Source organism: Barbus barbus (genome assembly GCF_936440315.1).
Source record: "Barbus barbus genome assembly, chromosome: 40".
Taxonomy (NCBI): Eukaryota; Metazoa; Chordata; class Actinopteri; order Cypriniformes; family Cyprinidae; genus Barbus; species Barbus barbus.
The window spans coordinates 22,770,554-22,791,531 of NC_136718.1; the positions used below are offsets into that span (position 1 = coordinate 22,770,554).

Below are 20,978 nucleotides of genomic sequence, written 5' to 3' on the forward strand. Positions count from 1 at the left end.
AATTAACACTAAGTATAATGCAATAGTATAATGCTGTATTATTTATGGAACTCTTTGTGCAGTATATGCAAAGTTATCAGCCGTTTAAAAGCAAAACATGCCCTTTATGCCAACATTAATCATATTGGTCAATGATTTTGCATTAGGAAGTTTCATAAGTGCTTCAAAAGTAAACAAAATGTATTTCAAATAAAATAATTGTACCCTGAACTGCATTTTTTATTCAATCAAGTAAATTGTATTTTATATAAAATATAATTTACTATATGTTTTATTCTTACTATTTTATTTTTTACATTTATGACAATTTAGTATGAACATTAAGGACACGCAATTATGAGTTTTCTTTGTTTTGACTTAGTATGCTAAACACAATATGTCATTTGTGCCAACATGAATCATTTAGGTTACTGCAGTAGCTTTTTCTTTAGAATCAGGTTTTATTATTTCAGAGTCAGTGGTTTTGCGTTAAAATGATTTTGCATTTGGAAACAGCAATCATGCTGACCTTTCACTTTTAGTAACAACTCCAGCACATCCTTAAAATGGAGTAAAAATCATCATTGCTGTGCCTCTGGGGAGGCTGCTTGCGTATGAGGTGAGAGGGCATAACAGGACTGGGTAACAGGACTCACTGTAGACATGCTGTAGTGGTTGAGACTCTGAGGACACGGCTGCATCAGATACTTTTGACCCGTTTCGCTCTGATATGTGCCATGCTCTCTCCACTAGATGCACAGACGGTGTTGGGAAACACACGCAGCCCGTGCTGCGCAGCAGACGTGACAGTTCACACCGTACACAGGAAGAAACTCATTAACAATCACATGACTCAGAGAAATATACACTACAGCTGAGATCGCAATGTCCTCATGTTACTGATGAGAGTGTTTTAGTAGTGTGATGTTTATATACAAAGTGTGAAGCACAATATTATTTCACAATATTACTGTTTTTACTGCATTTTTGATCAAATAATTGCAGCTTTGGTGAGAGACTTCTTTCAAAAACATAAAAAATCTTACTGACCCCATGCACACTTTTGAATAAAATACTCAAATATGCCTATGCCCAAAATTGCTGTTGAATCCAACTTTCAAATAAGTACAATGATGGCAAAAATAGTCAAATGTTTAAAAAAATGGTTATTTAATTTTCATAGATTTGCCACATCCTCAGTAAACAGATGGCGGTAAATGTTGGTAAGACTGATCGTCACATCAGCTGTCTGCCCTTCATGCATTCCCACACACTCGGCTGTAAATTGACAGAGATGATGACTAAACAGTCTGCTAATCTGAGCTCAGGTGAGTGAGCTGCACGTCTACAGGTCAGTATGCGGTGCAGGTCAGCCGCTGTATTGAGGTCAGTCACAATTTGTTTACTGGGACCATCACAATATGTTAAAGGGGTCATGATTTTCATTTATTTATTTAATTTAATATGTTCCTTGAGGTTCACATTTTGATCCTCAGATGCAAAGTGTGATTATTATATTGGTCTTTAGTTTTTCAGTTCAGATGTACATTTCATGAACTTGAAAAGTCTAATATTAATACAATCAATTACACAAAAAGTTATATATATATGTAAAAATAAGTCATTTTTGATTTCGGTTTCCTGGACATCCAGAATTTTCATTTTCGGTGCATGCCTAATCTTACGCAACATCCTATATACTCAAATTACTCAAACTGACACACATTAAAGTGAGAGATATATACATACACACATATTTTTTTAAATATAGCATATGTAACAAATTAACAAAAAAAGTATTACAAGTAAAGATAAACAAATAATTATATAAAACAAATTAAAGATCTTTAAGAAGATTTTTAAAAAATGGCCTATTTCCATAAGTACAGGGTAAAATCAATATAGCTCCCCTAACCCTAACCCCTATATACAATATAGGTGTATAAACTAATTAATAAACATTTAAAGGGAGATTAAGAACAACAGACACACCAGATGTCAGAAATCAGATTAATTTACATATTGGAAAAAAAATTAAAAACTAAAAGGTAAAAAAACAAGAAGATTACGAAAAGTCTATTTTCATGCCAATGAATAAAATAAAGATTTATTCGTGGATTCGTCATACTATAGTACTCTCGATAATGACGGAGGATGGTGTTCTGAAGATGAGGGCGAGTAATTAATTACAGTGTTTTAATTTTTGGGTGAATTATGCCTTTAATAGAGTGTTTCACTGGTTAGCAGACCTCACCTGAACACGTTCGTAGATTCGTGTTGGATGTTTCGATGTCTTTGGGATGGAAACATGGACTTTTGATTCGAACATCATACTTTTTTCCGCTTATTTCAGTTATTCTCATAAAACTAGCGAGCTAATCCAGTAGTAGTACTGACAGTGGTAGAAGGCGCGAGAGGCGGAGGAACAGACAAACCGATTCAATTGAGTGAGTCATTTACTCTGGTACCACTCCGATTGACTCAAACTCAAAATCCTCAAGTTATTTCAAGCTACCCACTAGCAAAAAACAACAACAACAAAACAAACAAAACAAAAACCGTAGTGAATGGGTAAAACAAGTGAATCTTCCTCAGAAGACTAGAGTGACAAAAACAAAGTGATGTGTGAGGGTTTATTGGTAAAAAAATATTGCACAAAGCATCAACAGTAGCAGCCTACACAAACATAAACCTTTTCTGTAGTTTAGAGGACACTTAATTATAATCTCATACAAGATAATTAGTCACAATTGACAGTATTTCTAACAGTAAAGTTCATGTCTGTGAGGAACATAGTGCATTATAGTGCACAAAACAAAGGCTAGGCTTACTATGGTGGAGGGAAAAGGCATTAAATCATTTTTATCTGTTTTATTATGACAAAAATATAGAATGGATAAACATACAATAATAATTTCTGCATTAGAAAAATAAACATTCACTCTAGTTAAATGACCAAAAACAAAAACAAACTACTGAATACAGTAAATATATACAATCAATAATAATGACGGCTTACAGTGAAGCAAAAGTGTTTTACACACGTGAATTACTACTGTAGTACACATTACAAACTAGCCATGCATCACAGAGAGTATATGTACAAAGCTCCCAATACTACAAGTGTCCAATAACACAGACGCCCTGCTCCAAATGTTTTAATACAGAGAGATTAATTGACCTTGATAATGTAAATCCGTTTCTTCAAGGGAAAATACAAAGTCTGAGGTTCAGCACCTAACATGTAATCGTTTCTGCTTTTACAGGGATACTGTGTCGTTTGCGAGTGTGTGACAGGCTGGATTTGTGCTCTGCGTGCGCACGCGTGTGTGTGTGTGTGTGTGTGTTTGCTGGTTTGGAGGCACTCCCCTAAACTTCAGTATTTCAGAATAGTGCGGGCCGGTGGCCAGCTGTCTTGCCAACACTCTTGAGCAGGACAGAGCAGCAGGACCGGCCCACAGAAAGCAGCCAGTGGCTGAGTGAAAGGTCACAGACCTGTAGCAAGCACGAGAAATAAGGGCATTTAGCATTTTCACGTCAACATACATTTATAATATGCAGTGAAAAATTTAAGCAGTCATATTTACCTGCCAAAATCATGCAATGCCAAAGCAGCCAATCACATGACAGAGCAAACGCCAGTCTGTAGGTTCTGCCCGTTACGATTGGAGCTTCGTTTTGCATACCTGAAGAATTTAAGGAATTAATTAGAGCATGCATGGAAAGAAAATCAACACTCAATTGATAAAATCAAATCCTGTCCCACACTTTTCCTGTTTAAAGGTCATTGCACACTGAGTCTGAAATGTTTGCGTGCGGTTTTCCATTTTTTTAGTATTCGTCATCCTTTCCAAGCAAAATGCATGCTACGGATGCAAAAATGCAGAAAATTTAACCTGATCAGAATTTTTTTTATGATGGATGAAAGTTTCAGAGGCAGTGTGTAAACATGACTGACACAGTGAGGTCGTATTTATTTTTTAACGTGCAAAACTTTCGGATGAAAAATTTGGACTCAGTGTGCAATGACCTTTAAAATGACTTATAAATATGCAGATTAGGGAAGTAAAATAGGCTGTGTTCTTTTAAGATTTTGAATTATCTTTTTGTATTTTCATTTTTCATTTTAATTTTAGTTTTAGTAATTTTGTTAAGTCCTTTTGTCATATATTTCTTTTCAAATGTTTCTTTTTGGTTTTAATTTATTTTTATTTCAGTTTTAGTACTTAAGCTTATTTCAGTTAGTTGCCAAGGCAACAATTTTTTTTTTAAGATTATCTAATATTTATATTTTATTTTATTCTACTTTGTAATGATTGAAAAGTTTTAGTTAACAATAACTACACTGAGAAAAACATTATTTTATTTTATTTTAAGTTTATTTTTTTTGGGTGGTGGTGGTGAGGGTGTATATTTTTATTTCTATTTAGCTTTAATTTATTTTTATTTCAGTTATAGTTTTAGCAATTTTGGTACTTAACCTTAAAAAGCTTAGATGAAAATTATTATTAAATTAATCTAAAATTTTATTTTATAAATAAAATGTATACAATTATAATACAATTTTAACTCATTTTTATTGCAATGTTATTTTAATTACCTAAAACAATTTTGAAAAGTTTCAGTTTGAGTTAACAATAACAACACTGAAAATAGGTTTAGCACATTAACTTTAACTGCCCACTAATAATGTTAGTTGAGGGTTCTTGCACCAAAAACATCATTTTCTGTATAACACAATTACACAGCTTAGTTTTAGTTTAAATTATCAAACAAAGGTCATGTTTTCCATAATTTACTCACAAATACATACCCATTGAGGTCCGCTGGCTGCGAGTGATACACATGTTTGCTCTTCTCTGCAATGGTGAGGGTCCCGACATGGGTGGTGTCGCTGTGACTGACCCGGACGGGGTGATAATGACTCTTTGACTCGGTGGAGCCAGACGGCAGGTTCATCTGATTGCTGGGAACGTTGCCGTTTGGTTCGGGGGTCTCAGTGAACAGCTTCTTGCGGACGGATTCAGGTGTGGATGTTGCGATGACCTTGATCTCAGGCACAGGCGCAGGTGTCTGTTTCAGACGGAGACAGGCCTCAGAGTGGGCCAGCTGCAGTTTCTTCATGTGGTGAATGGCCACCGTAGCGTTGAAGGCTTGCTGGAGTGACGAGATCATGATTTCAGACAGTCAGTAGAGCGCAGGAAACAACTAAACGAGCTGTTTCAGTTTAGCACCTAATCTTTATAGTGAACCATGAAGTCAAATTAAAAACTACCAATGCATTTTAATGGTGCACAAAAATTGAAATGTTTGGCTATGTAAGCAAAGTATGCAAATTTCACTGTATGAATAAAAGACCCACTTTTGTCATAATTTGCAGTGTATAAACAGAGCTTACGGCATTGAGTACTGTCTCCCATAATGCAGTCTGCTAAGCTAGATCTTCAGCTACCAGTGTGACATTGAAATGGCAGTGAAATAAGCAGCATTTTTTTCTTTTTCTGGGTTCATTAACTGAAAAGAAATGAAACCATATTCAGTAAATAGTGCCCAGTATATGGACTTAGCAGTGTGCTAATAACCGATCCATACCAAATATAATGGCTATTAAAAATATTTAATATTTTTTTGGCAATATACACAAGTTCATATTCTCTGCAAAAATAAGTTTGAGTTAATTTCCTCTCAACATGGTGGCCACCATAAGAAGGAGACCCATTTTATGTTAAATAAAATCTTATTCTAGACAGCTGATTTGATTAGGATAAAATACTTTAGCGCTGTTTTAATGTCTCAAAGCATAAATCAGATTGCTGAAACTGGTCTGTCCCAGATATTCACACAGATGGAGCAATTATAGGCAAGACGGGTGACCAAATCAGCCACTCATATTTAAAGCTGAATTGTGTAATCAGACCAGAGGTCATCTGAAAAAGCCAACTGAGACTAAACCACAGGAGACACACTCTAACCCGAGAATACACCGAGTTATGAAACATGACCTTACCTTCCACTTGGACTTGGCCGTGAAGTTTTTCTGGATCTGCTCGCTGACGGAGTGGTAGATGTCCTGACTCCGGGCCGTCTTTCCTATAATCCTGCAGGACAAAGCTGGATTTAAAACCAGAGCTGGTGGAAAACAGAAGGATTTCGTTTCCTGTTTTAACCAATCCCTAAGACAGAAATAAGTTTAGCGTAGTTTAATCTTAACAAATCTGGATTGTGGGATTCTCTGGTTGTTTCTCCTGCACAGCAATGAGATTAAGCAAAGAGCAAACGGAGACTTTTGATCAAGTCTGAGAAAAAAGACCCATGTAATCTCATATGTGTCTCAGCTAAACTTTCAGAAGAGATCTCAACATTGTCTACATATGAACTCAGTGTCTCTCACTGAATTATGAGTGTTATTTTAATATTATTTGTATACTATTTTAGTATTAATATTAAATATGCTTTTATTCATTTAATTTTTTATTTTAATTAAAGTTTTAGTCATTTCATTTTGTTTTGTTTTTTCAGTTTGAAAAGTTTTTTTTTACATTTTTATTTAGCTTTGTCTTTTTATATCGGATTTAGTCATTTTAGTACTAGAACTTCAGCTTATTTTATTTCAGTTAGTTGCAAAATGCAACATTTAAAATTTTAGTTTATGGTTGTTGTTTTTTAAGTTTTCCATCTAATATTAATTTTTCATTTTATTTCTGCTTTATTTCAATTACCATAAATATTTTAAATAAATTTAAGTTTAAACTTAATGTTTTCATCTAATATTTATATTTTATTTTTCCTTCATTTTATTTACTGAAAATAATTTGTACAAATTTTAAGGCTTTTTTTCATCTAATATTTATATTTAATTTTTTTTCTGCTTCATTTCAATCACCAATTTTGTTTTTAACAAATGCCATTTTTTAAGCTTACATTTTTCATCTCATATTTGCATTGTATTATATTACCAAATATTATTTTTGATAATTTTTCATCTAATATTTATTTTATTTCTGCTTGATTTTCTGACGGAAAGTTATGTTTAATAGTTTTAGTTAGCAATAATGACATAGCAAATGATGTGCTATAAAATCCATAATTTTATAGCTTTATACTCTTACTCTGTGTCAACAATGTCTCATTATTTTTGTATTTCTGACATGTCTGATATATGAAGGAAACATAACAGAGGCCTCCACTAAGACTCATAAACTTTAAAGAGCAGTAAATCTGTCCTGCGGTCACTCACCAGGGGTGTCTGAGAGCCTGTTCTGTGTCATAACGCATCTTAGGATTCTTCTGCATCATGTTGCGGATGAAGTCCTTTGCTAGAGAGATAATAAAGATACATGAGGCTAAAGGCTTCTAGTTACAGGTGTGTTTTACAGAATCACATGAGATGATTTAGCAGTAGGGAAGTATAGGATGCTAACCAGACTCAGAGATATCATCCCAGAAGGGCGAGTCGAACTCATACTGCGCCTTCATGATTTTAGAAAACAGACGAGTCTCGGTTTCTTCGTAGAAAGGAGGATATCCACAGAGACTGTAAAGATACAGCAAAATAAATAAATGCAAACTTCCTTCAGGGGGCGCCATGTATCTCAGAGACCTACATCGTTTGCTTTCTGTGTGGAGTTAAAGAGCACAGCTAAAGGTCTTTGGTGAACCAGTGACTCACTCCGACTCAAACTGCTTATCTGTCAGTTTTGACAAACACAAGCTTTAGGTTTCTAAATTAAGAATTTGGCATCCATTTATCACTCTCTGTAAATAGCAGTGCTGTTTAAAGTCCAACTCACTTGTGGAGCAAATATAGTACAAAAATCAGTTTCTTAGAAATTACTTCCCTACCAGGAAGGGACTTACAGGATGTAGGTAATGACTCCAATAGACCAGCAGTCAACGGCTTTGCTGTAAGGTTTCTGGGCCAATACTTCAGGGGCTGTGAGGAAATACAGATTATTAGAAACAACATGGTTTAAAAAAAACAAACTTGTTTATTGTCTTAAATGTCCTTTGGTTTATTGTGCAAGATCATCAGAGCATGTCATTTGGGAAAAATAAAATAAAAAAATTTAATCAGTGTTGTTGTTAACTACAAATAAAACTATTAAAGATAATTTTTTGTTCACCAACGCAAAGCTGAAATATAAACATATCTATATATATAGAGAGAGAGAGAGAGTTTACTAAAATTAAAACTGAAATAAAATAAAATAAAGCTAAATAGAAACATTAAATTAATAAACATTTTTTAAAAAACACTTAAAATTTCGAAAACTAAAATAATAAATGAAAATATAAAAATGAAAGCATACAGTATTAATATACTAATAAATACTAGAATAAATAAATACTACTAACAGTATACTGTAAATATAATACAAAATATTTCATCAATTGTAACAAAGTAAAATAAAACTATTAAAATAAAAGTATATTAATATGTGTATGAATACATACTATATAAATTAATATTAATAAATAAAATAACAGTTTATAAATAATACTAAAATAACACCTGTTTTCATAATTTTCTATCAAAATGCCTAAAATTTAAACTAATCTTACAATAAAAGCATATTTACAAGCATATGCATAAATACTAAATACTATAAGAGTTAAATAACATTACAATGTTTTTATAATCTGTTATCCAAATATATTATCTTACACTGTCTCTAAATCTATTTTTCTGCTGATGCAACCAGCGCAGTTTTATAAAATAATAGTAACAAATACTATTCCAGCACATTAATCACTCAAAGCACTACAGTATTTCCCACTGAATACTGTGTGTCACTCAGAGAAATATGAAGGTAAGGTAAATATTTTGTGAAATTTCAATCAAAAAGCAGCTGCGTATGCGGCCTTTCAGTTTTACAGATGTGTCTCTTGTGTTTTGACATTCACTGGCTGTTTAAAAGGCCATTCATTTGACATCATTCCTACCGACATATCCTGGAGTCCCGCAGGCCGTGGACATGATGCCATTATCTTCCATCTTAGACAGGCCAAAATCACTGATCATGATCTTGGAGTTTTCATCAGGGCTGTAGTAGAGCAGATTCTCTGGCTGTAGAGAGAAAACAGTGGTTTTTAGTCCACTGTTGATATCATCCATATATATCTACAGCACACTTGATATATGTATATGTTTGTGTGAACGCGGTGTCTCTGTACCTTGAGGTCGCGGTGGACTATGCCGTTTTTGTGCAGGTAGCTGACTGCCTCCAGCACCTGCCTGATGACCAGACTAGCATCGGCCTCTGAATACATGCCCCGGTCCAGGATCCGGTCGAACAGTTCGCCACCTGAAACGCTGATGGGATATGAGCAATGTAACAAACTTGCTATAAAGACACAAATAGGTTTAAAATAACAGGGGTTTCATGGGTGTTAATGCAAACAGAGGTGCTTACAGCTGCATGACCAGGTAGTAATGCGTCCGACTTTCATAGAAATCGTCTAAGCAAACCACATTGTCATGTTGGATCCTAAATGACAACAAATTAAGACATTAGTGCAGATTTAACATGGGAACAGATCTGCAGAAATGTAGCATTGTATCACCTGCTCACCAATGGATGCTCTGCAGTGAATGGGTGCCGTCAGAATGAGAGTCCAAACAGCTGATAAAAACATCACAATAATCCACAAGTAACCCACACAACTCCAGTCCATCAGTTAACATCTTGTGAAGTAAAAAAATCCTACATTTCATTGCTTCTAGCTAAAATGCAATTCCTCTGTCCATAATAATGTTTTCTCCAGGGAAAAAGTTGTCTCATCTGAATCAGGAGAGAAAATGCACAGATCAAGCACTGTTTGTTTTTGTTTTTTCAGATCAAGCACCGGATTTTGACGTGAGATGACAACAGGGGATGGACTTTTTCACTAGAGGACGTGTTATTATGGATTATGGAGTTATATTTTGGCCAGAAGTGGCAGTTTAAAGTTAGAAGCATGGATTTGTTCCTGAGAAACATGCAGCTTCTCGCTTGACAAGATGTTAACTGATAGACTAGAGTCGTGTGGATTATTGTGATGTTTTTATCAGCTGTTTGGACTCTCATTCTGACGGCACCCATTCACTGCAGAGGATCCATTGGTGAGCAAGTGATATAATGCTAAATTTCTCCAAATCCGTTCACGTGAAGAAACAATCTCATCTTCAACTTGGATAGCCTGAGGGTGAGTGCATCTTCAGCAAATGCTGTAAGATTTTTACATAATAGCTAGTGTTGGTTTAATTCAGTCTTACTTTCTCAACACAGCGATTTCATTCTCCAGGTTGATGTCCCTTTTGTTTTTCTTCTTCACACACTTCAGAGCAAAAAGCTTCCCTGTTTTTCTCTCCTTCACCATGAAGACCTCTGAGAACGCTCCCCTGGAGAAAGCAAAGACAGAAAGATGAGGTAAGGTCAAATGTGCAATTAATGAATGTGAGGATGTGACCTTTTAAACCCTGCCGAGATCTCAGCGCTGCACTGCAAGCCGCCCATTTAATAACAATGTAATAACAAGTAATGGCTTTGGTTTCCAGGTGCATCGATAAACACAATCAGGTCAGCTGGCATGGTAAGGCCTCTGATGGAAAGAGACTAGGTTACAATTAGCCTGGGATTGGATGAATAAAACAGTATTATCTAGGCTATAAAGAATGCTTGCTGAGATTACATGTGCTATCACTGGTTTACCTGCTGCAAATCTGCATATTATTCAGGTAATACTCTTATCAGTGTTTAATAGCTGAACGTTTCCCATCTGTATTTTACACTGTGAAAATCTCATTTTTAAACAGCATCTTTGTGTTCACTGTCACTTAAAAAGAAAAAAGAAAACTGCATGAGATATAACATCTCACAGAATATAAAAGAATATTTAGGGAATATATCTTGAAAAGAATAGCATAATTGGAGAGTAAATCATATTAAACGTATTATTTTTAACTGTATAAAATATTTTAATAATATACTAAAAATGCACATTAAGAAAACATATTGAAATAAAGCAGTATAATTTTAGTGTAAATCTCACTAAATGTGTTATTTAAACTGTATAAAATAAATAAATATTCAAATAATATATTTTGAAAATAATAGTGTAATTTGAGTCTAAATGTGACTAAATGTATTATTTTTTAACGGTATAAAATAAGTTAATACAATTTACTGCTTAAAATAAATATTTTAAGATAATATATCTTGAAAATAATAGTGTTATTAGAGGGGAAACTCCAATAATGTATTATTTTAACTTTTTAAATTATTTTAATAACATCAAAATAATATTAAGCAAATATATTGTGAAAATAAGTGTAACTGAGTGTAAATCTCACTTAATGTATTTATTTTTAAATGTTTAAAATATTTTAATAACATGAAAATAATATAATATATCGAAAATAATAGTGTAATTTGCATGCAAATTGCATGCATGAAATATTTTAAGTGAAATTTTAAGAGAATACACCTTGGAAAAAAAACTATGCAATTGGAGATAAACCTTACTGTTATTTTTTAACTGTATAAAATATTTTAATAACATTTACTGCTTCAAATAAATATTAAAAGAGTATATATTTAGAGTAACTTTAGTGTACATCTCACAAAATGTATTATTTTTGACTGTATAAAACATTTTTTATAACATTTGCTACTTAAAATATAAGCAGTTTTTGCAGTGTACGTATATATTTTTTGATATAACACTAAATTCATAATGGTTTGGACTCACACCTGTTACAAAAGAAGTGCTACATCACACATGGCTTCAGACAATCAATCTCAGCCTCCCACGCACAAATGAAGCGGCACGAAACAACCGTCTCCCTGACACCGCCAGCATCTAACACGTATTCCCACAACACCATTTTCCTGCGCTGAATGCAAAAGCTCAGAGATGCATGTTTTACCTTCACCCGCGGTCAGGAGTGAATAATCCTTTAGAAAGTCCTCAATTCATTAACTACTGTGGATTTCAATTAAATGCATGAATAAAACTAAATACAGCTCAAACTGAAGGTCAGTGCACAGAATGTGCCCAAAGACAAAGAAAACTGCCAGTGAAATACATAAACACAAATTTTTCATCACTGCCTCACCAATATAAGCCCATTTTAGATGCTGTACTTCATCCTGATGGGTGTTAAGTCCAGTAGAAGCCTGCTGAGGGATTGTGGGAGTTTAATTCAGGTTGTTTTTGTCAGTGGAACTCCCTACGGCCCATAATGGTGGTGCCATAACTGGTGCCACTAACACCCACAGGCAAGGGCAGGTTGTGACAGAGCTCTCTAGACACACTAGTTTATGCCTGAAACTAGATAATTATGTTGCTTTAGGACCTGTGTGAATTATAAACTCAGGTTTTTGGTTTTTAATTCGCACCTCACTTTTGAGGACAAGGTGAAAGGGGCAGCAAAACACAAGAGCAAAATTCTCCAAAAACATTTAAATAAATAAAAACAATAAATAGTGACGGCAAAATTACAGGAGAATTTTTTTTATATTTCATTAAAAAATTACAAAAAATTATTCAGATTTAAAATAATCAATTTAAGTACATGATATGCTAATTAAGGCAAGACATTACAGAAAATAACTTTTTTTTACTTTCTATTTTTTTTTTTTTTTGAACTGGCCATTTTTGAGATTGTGCTATTTGGCTTTTTTTAGATTAGTGTAAGCAAAACATGCAAACTTTTAAGTGTTTATTTTATTACACTATATCTATTTCATTTACAATACAAGTCTTTAAAGGTCATTTTCTCAAAATGTGTTTTTTTCCCCCAGTTTTTTATACAATTTATACATTTTATTCCTATTTTTCTAACTATTTACAGTATTTTCCAATTTATGGAGTGACAAAAAGAGATGAAAAATCCCTTTTGTAACTCTAATACACTATAAAATGATTTTTGGAAGTTGTAAATAAAGCAAAGGTTATTGGAATACATTTTACAAGAAATTCAGTGTTTCTACTTCAACATTTTTATGTTTAATTCTATGTGTTATTTGCCATTTCTTTCTAAATATTTGTGATATATATTAGCAATTTCTGAGTGAAAATTTCCTTTTACATCAACAAAAGGAAACAGAAATGTTCAGATGTTCAATGTTCAGAAAATGTAAATATTTAATTAGATAATAGATCAACTCATTTACAAAAAACATTTTAGAAAACTTAACTTAAGTGCAATTATAAATGCAAGTATAGTCATATGTATTAGTTACATTTGTACCCTATTCATCTGAGATGCCTTGCCTTAATTGATGAAAATAGTATAGTAACTTACACAGAAAAAATCAATATCAAAGCAATAGACAGGCCATGTCCGGTAGATTATCGCAAATCTGTCTCCATCCCGTTAGCTGTTCCCTGACACCTGTGATCCCTGTTCTTGTCTGCCAAAGTGATTAACACACTCCGGTCTGGAGGTGTCTTAACCTGTGCTTTACCCTTGATTCCCCTACAGACCAATACAATGAGAACGACAGCCGCAGAGTGACCTGAAAGCTACACTCTCAGAAAAAAATGTACAAAAGCTGTCACTGGGGTGGTATGTTTTCAAAAGGTACAATTTTGTACCTAAAGGGTACCTCAAAGGTACATATTAATACCTAAAAGGTACAAAAGTTTATATTTTGAAAAGGTACAACCACAGTCACAGCTTTTGTACTTTTTTTTCTGAGAGTGTACAGACTTAACTGAATAAAACTCAACATCAGCCAATCAAATGAAGAGAGAGAGAGAGAGAGAGACACTTGAATCCAACAGTAGCTGATCATTTAGTCATGAATGGAAAGAAAGGTCCCAAATAACTGTGCTGATCTCACAGTGTCTGTGTTCAGGGACGGGACATTATTCTGCTTGGTGATCGCTCTACAGTCAGCAAAGACAATGTACAGCTGCTCATGTCTGCTGAGCTCATTGTCTAGTCAGCTTTACGCCCCCTCGATGACATCACAAGCGATTCGGGACAGCAGGGCCGGATCACTGGTGTCTGGTTTACCGTCTGAGACCCGTTAAGTTGCTCAGATGGGATAACGGATTTGAGATTACACATTTAAACAGCTCATTCACAATCTAAATCATAATGCCATGTTTATGCAAGGTGAAGAAGCGTCAACAAACAGAACTGAACTAATGTTTTCAGATAGGATTCCTGAACATTTCTCCCATCTGCCTCCTATTGGCTAGTCAAACTGATAGTCCCGCCCACAAACTCTTGCAATTGTTGAGTTCATGTTGAAATGATCAATGTTTGATTACAGACTGATAGTGATACACTTTTCAATGGAATCAACCTCCGAAAGGCTCTGCGTATTAAACTTAGATAAGATCAATATTAGTAAACTATTTTCTTTATCAAATTGCTACAAATCACAACACAAGACTGAAAATGTTAAAGCTGAATGCTCATGAGCTTTTCTGAATGAACTGCTAATCTGGCAAATGCCAAGGCCGGAATTACCAAACTTATAAAGCATTAAAAGCCAGTGTAAACCTGGTAAAGTTGGGTAACGGGGTCAATCCTCTACCGGCTGGGTGAGCAAAAACAGCTTTCTTGGAAATGTCTCTAACACACTTAAAATACTCAGGGAAAAAAAATACACTTTTTTTTTTGAGGAATAAAAAATCTGCAATATAAGCTATTTTTAGTGTACTTTTTAAAAACTTTTTACTTTTACACTTTTATGTACAAATAATTTATATATTTATTTATTATGGCAAGAACAATTAAGCTGCACTGCAAACATATAAAACAGATTATTGGTGTGTTTTACAAAAAAAAAAAATTATGTTCTTTCGACTTCAAATTTTGCATTTAATTCAATTCACAATTGTTTCTTTGTAATTCTAATTGTAAAATTTACTAGCAAATTCTAAGAGAAAACAGTACACCATCTACATCAATTTTTGAATTTTGACAAAATTGCTTTACTTTTTAAAAAAGAATTGCAAAGACATTTTTACTTGAAAATGTGATTTGCAGGTAAAAATGAACTCCAATAACCCTTGATTCGTTTACAACTTCGAAAAGTAAATTTATTTACTTTATTAAAATAAAATTGTACCTGTGACATAAATGCCACCAGGATATATTTACTTCCAAAAACTAAAGCTTACCCTATTAACAACAAATGTATGTTAATAAACCATTTCCAGCTTTTAAAATGAATAAGAAGAAGAACTAAATGTGTACTTACGATCCGAGCACCTCCATGAATTCAAACACATCCTGGATGTTATCCGTGCTCTTTTTCCAATCGTAGTTGCCCTCCTTTCGTCCCATTTCTGCGTGGGTTTCTACAGGGATTTCTGGAGAGGGTAAAAAAAAGAACATAAAAGATTTATAAAGTGACAAACAAAGACCTACGTCCGTGATCGGTTCGGAAAAAGCGAGCACTAAATCAAAGCTTTGTGAATATACCTTTACTTGCAGCCAAAACAATGCCAAATATTCCAGGAGCCATGAGGCCTGATAAATATATCTAATTAAATTTTAAAATCAAGATGAAACTCAGCTCAGTCTCTCTGACGAAGTCTCACGTTCATTGTCAGCTGCTGACGGACAGTCTGTCTTGATTGGATGTGTGTTCATCTATCAGCCTGTTTTAGTGTGTCACTGACCTCTGATGCCCTGTTTCAAATTTCCAGAGCTTCTCATTGGCTGTGCTACACGGTTGTCAGAAAACGCTAATCAGGTTTTGGCTGGTCAGTGTACAGACACGTATATGTGCATCCTAATGCTGGAGTTTAGGCGGCTTTTATGATTGATGCATGGCACATTTATTAAAGAAAATATCTCTGATTCTATTTTAACTGGAATATCTATGGAGTTTGCAGGTGGATTTTGTCCAGTCTACACCCTTAGCATGTCAAAAAAAGGTGTCCACAGGCATCAAATGATTGAATGCATTTGATAAAGTCATCTTCTTTAACAAAACCCATCTAGAAAACTGAACAATCCATCAACTGCGCACAAAGACAGCACAAATCGGCAGCATGGAAAGCTGGAATGATGGGTTATTTTTCACCATGTTTACTGTGTCTCTTCATAAAAGGAGTTCAAATATAAATACAGATTTGTCCTCCAACATAAAACGACTTCTCTGGGATTAGCAGTACATTAAGAGGAGTTCCGATAAGTCTTGCTTTCTTCCACTTATATAACAGATTAAAGACTCTGATCTTCTGGATCGACCTTAAAACAATTCACTACCTGAGTTCAGAAGGTCAGCTGCATTTTATAACTTCAAAAGCCAAAAATATAATCAGTTTGCCACTAAACGTGTCACTGAGTACCCCAAGGTGGAGAAAACCCTATGGAATGGAGTATTTTGTAGACTATTAGTAGACCACTAATAGACGGCTTAATAAACAAATTAGGTAATCTAAAGAGAACAGGAACATCCAATTAGGAGGCATGATTGGACAAGAGCTCTCAAAGAACACGGACTCAGGTGAACTTGCATAGTTGCATGCAGTCAGTATCATCACTGTAATAAACAATATATTTGCAGAATTATGATCGCTGATCAACAAACAAACAAATAAAAAGACACAAACATACATTAAAATTAAGGCATGACAAAGAAATTCATAAAAATATTATCTGTAAAATTACAAATATATTAATGATTAAAATAAACTTGAATTGAAAATAGTTTGAAATGAAGATGAATATTTAAAACAACAATTTCCTTTAAATAAATTTGACAATAAATACATTTAAATAATGAAAAGTTAATGAGAAAACATCATTTTTATGACAAATACATTAATAATTAAAATAAAATTAAGATAAATATTCAAAATATTAATTTAATTCCAAATTCATTAGAATGAAAATATAATAAAAAATTAAGGAAACATATGTTATATATATGAATAATTAATATTACAAAATGTAAATTAATATCAATAATAAAATGTACTTCATTAAATAAATTATAATAAAATATATTACAATAAAATATAATTTAATTAAAATGCATATTAATTTAAAATAAAACAATATTTAACAAATATTTAAAATAGTGCTATCAAATGATTAATTGCGATTAATCACATCCAAAATAAAAGTTTTTTAGAGAATATATATGTGTGTGTACTGTGTATATTTATTATGTATATATAAACATACACACACATGCATGTATATTTAAGAAAAATATGTTATGTTTATATATTAAATATATTTATATATAATAGAAATTATATGAATATAAATATATACATGTACATATTTTCAAAATATATATGTCTTTATATATACGCATGATAAATATAAACAGTATACACACATTCTGTAAACAAAAACTTTTATTTTGGATGCGATTAATCGTCTGACAGCACAATTTAAAATAAAACAAAGAAAATGCAATATTTTTTAAATATTTTTCAAAAGGTTCAAAACAATTAGAACTCCCAGTATACTCACAAATTCCATATAATTTTTTACAATATTTCACAGAAAATTCTAACCCTGCCTTGATATCCTTCTCTACATTTTTTTTTCCGTTCAAATGACTAACATTAACTGGACATAAACAGTCGACTAATCTTTCCCTTTGTCTTTTTCTGTCTTAAATTAATATTAAATGCACAATATTGAAAAAAAAAAACTCAACAACAAAGATGTTGCATTACACTTGCAGTCTCTCTTTGCTCACATAAAAATAACATTCTGTACTTGCCTAGCTTTGTCTTTACGATGCAGCCCCTTTAATGTACAGTGCGTCTGTGGACTAACCACTCAAATATCTCATACCAACATAAACATGCAGCTCAGGACGGATCATTAAATCATGTCCAGGTGCGAGATGTCCCATACACCTCAGTGACTGACGAATATATAATCTGTTCATGCACAAACCAGCGTGCACCTTTAATATGCACGTGATGCATTAATTAATCATCATTCACAACGTGCATTCTGATGCATGCATGGGTGATTATTTTACAAACAGCCAGTTTCTGACCTTACCTTCAGGTCTGTAACAACTCCAGCACGAACTCTGTCTTTTGCAGAAACTATCGAGGCTCAAGCAAGGACAGCAGTGACAAAGAATGACATGCGAGTAGAGAGGATGCTGCACAGATCTCAACGAAACAGACATTTGCAACGTGTCCGAAATGCAATGATGCACATTCCTGTGCAATTAATGCGGTGTGATCGGCATGCAAAAAAAAAAGCTTTCATATGCAGTGCGCATTTAACTGCAAATCACTCACGGTCATCAAGAGAAGCTGATTTCTTCATCAATTGTTGCGTGCACTCAGACAATAAAATATTCTATTGCAAAAAAAATTACACTTTAAATTACCGTGCTCATATGCAAATATAATTAGTTGCAAAAACTGCTCGCCACATGAACACTGTAACTTAAAGTCTGACCTGTTTTTAGCAGCAGCAGCCTCAGTCTCGTCTGGTGTCTGTGAATGGGACAGGAATCGGCTTTACTCGGGTCAGTGTCCCGTCCTTTGACTTACCTAGAGGCAAGTGCGCAAAAGATGCCCCGCTCTGACTCTCCTGCCAAAAGCCCGCTGCAGTCTGGACAGATTAAGCCCGTCGAGAGGAGCACAAATAACCAACAGGTTGGAGATTACATGAGCTGTCAATGAAGGAGGAGCGGCCAGCGAGACGGATTCTCAAGGTCTCTTCTAAAGGACTGTCTACATGGGATGTCACCTTACAAAATGCAAAAAAAAAAAAAAAAACTAAAATCTGTGGTTGCCAGCACTTTGCAATAATAAAAAAACTAGGTCGCAGCATTTGCCTGTATAATTTACTAATGCTAGGATGCAGTCTAAAGTGATCAAATCTATTTCTACATGACTTGCAGAATATATAACCACCAATAATACAAGTTCTAAAAGAGACACAACAAAAAGCAAATGAGTGGCCCATTCACAAGCTGAGGTTAAAAAAAACAAGGACATGGTAACAAACGTGACACTAAAACAATGCAATAAATATTGATTAAACGAAATATAATGCAAAATAAAACATAATTAATAACTGACGAAAAACATCAGTCTTGCTATTTGAACAAAATACCGTCAAACCGTAACAAGGTTAAAAATATCACTGTTAAAATATCACTTTTTATAACTATATGTAACTACATAAATATGGAAATGTGCACTATATGGTTACAAATGGTTCAATTGTCGGTAGCCATTGACTTCCATAGTACAGAAAAACTATGGAAGTCAATGGCTACCGTCAGCTGTTTGGTTAATATCTTTTTTTTCATGTTCAACAGAAGAAACAAACTCATACAGGTTTGGAACAAGTGAAGGGTGAGTAAATTATAACAGAATAGTCATTTTCGGGTGAACTAGCCAATCACTTTAACCAACATGGGTTTTCTCAATCATTATCAATATCTGGATAGCAGGAGCATTTCAAGCTTTTATTAATGAAAGCATGTAGGCCTACTATGTAAACAAAATTGCTTTTAAAATGTATATTGTGCTATTAACTGGCTGTCAGTAGATTGTAAAACTGACACCCGGTGAACCATAAAAACATGGTGGATACTGCATGAACACATTATCTGACAATAAACCAAAGATAATTTGTGTATTTTCTGAAAATGTGAGTGCATGTGTAAAACTCCCACGCTGCAATGCCATGGCACTGCTTTTTAGTTGCTAAGTGGTATTCAGCCCATAACTGCTTGGCAACAAAAACCATCTATTTAGACAAACATATTCATAAGGCATTACACAGATGTGAGTGATAGCAGTGGTAATGCAACCACAGCATGTGAATGCCACAAAAAATGTCCAGGTCACCAGAATTACAAGAACAGCCAGACAGTAATTAATAAAGCAAGACAATGTATATCACTTCTGCACAGCATCATTAGCAGGAGGAAGAGTATGAGGTAGCGTTCATGTACTCGTCTCAGTGTCATTAGAGTGAGTTTATAAGATTACAGAAGGCTTTAGCAAACACACACTGTCTTTGAATCACACATTTAATCTGAAGCCACCCAAAAGTCATTACTAAAATGAAAGCGCTCAGTCACTTGTGATGGGCTGCATCAGTGCGTCCCCTAAGCTCAAGGGTGAGGTTATTGCATGCGACCTGTTGGGCCAGTCAGGATAATCTCACAATACACAATACACTTCCTCCTCTAATAGGCTTGAGCAAATCTCAGAAGGGGATTTTAGTCGTCCTGTTATGAGCATGTTACGACATTAAAGACCAATTTCTACAATAAAAATATTAAATATTATTAAAGCGTTTATTTTGAATGTAGATTTAATAGTTCACTGCAGTCAAATTTTTTAAAAATCTACTGATTTTTTTTTTCATTTGGCATAACCTTTAAAAAAAAAAAATAGTATTAGTTTACACACACACACACACACACACACTGATTATGTATTTTTGTTTGTTTTTTACATAAAGTTTAATATATACATTGTAATACTATAAATAATATTATATAACAATAATGATATATATATATATATATACAGACACACGCACTGATTTCTAAAATAAAATTCATATTGTCTATAAAATAAGATTAAAATGTATGAAATCATACTTTGGAACCACAGTTAATTTAGACACATTAGCTGATTATTTATTATACATTTTATAATAATAGTAGTATCTAAAAATAGAAATGTACAAATCTAGAAATTTACCATTTCTAAAAGTAAAAAAAAAAAAAAGTTTTATGAGCAAATTCATAATTTGTATTAGTACAAAACTAATTTCAAGCGTTTAAGCCTTTACATCAAAATGTTTTAAAGAGCATGTGAAACAAATTTAACCAAAATGTCCAAACTTTTGTCTGGTAGTGCACATGGTATTGGCTTACCTTTGTGGTGCTGTTTTTTGCTGACCAGTGCTTTGTGCTGCTTGATGAAGTATGATGGCATCGCTGGAAAAACTGCGTCCAGTGGCAAACGTAACGCTCTCAGGAACGCCAGTTTAAGTCTGACTTGTGTGCGAGATGTTGTCTCGTTTATCC

The 20,978-nt window shown here is 33.7% G+C and overlaps 1 protein-coding gene across 6 annotated transcripts; it reads right to left on the bottom strand.

Moving 5' to 3' along the window:
- Positions 1–2,598: 2,598 nt before the first annotated feature.
- Positions 2,599–20,927, bottom strand: LOC306859884 (calcium/calmodulin-dependent protein kinase type 1D-like). 6 transcript variants are annotated; one of them, XM_079401275.1, is made up of 13 exons: positions 20,826–20,927; positions 15,183–15,294; positions 10,235–10,360; positions 9,393–9,467; positions 9,154–9,292; positions 8,923–9,046; positions 7,837–7,912; positions 7,401–7,513; positions 7,217–7,295; positions 5,987–6,077; positions 4,793–5,136; positions 3,567–3,665; positions 2,599–3,474 (listed from the first exon to the last, which is right to left on the bottom strand). In XM_079401275.1, exons 1-12 carry the CDS (start codon positions 20,884–20,886, stop codon positions 3,599–3,601), a joined length of 1,407 nt encoding a protein of 468 aa, XP_079257401.1. In that variant the 5' UTR covers positions 20,887–20,927; the 3' UTR covers positions 2,599–3,474; positions 3,567–3,598. The 6 variants fall into 6 exon arrangements, with proteins under 6 accessions (XP_079257401.1, XP_079257403.1, XP_079257404.1 ...); XM_079401277.1 differs by lacking the exon at positions 20,826–20,927 and adding an exon at positions 18,472–18,601; XM_079401278.1 differs by lacking the exon at positions 20,826–20,927 and adding an exon at positions 18,377–18,538.
- Between the last annotated feature and the right edge of the window lie 51 nt (positions 20,928–20,978).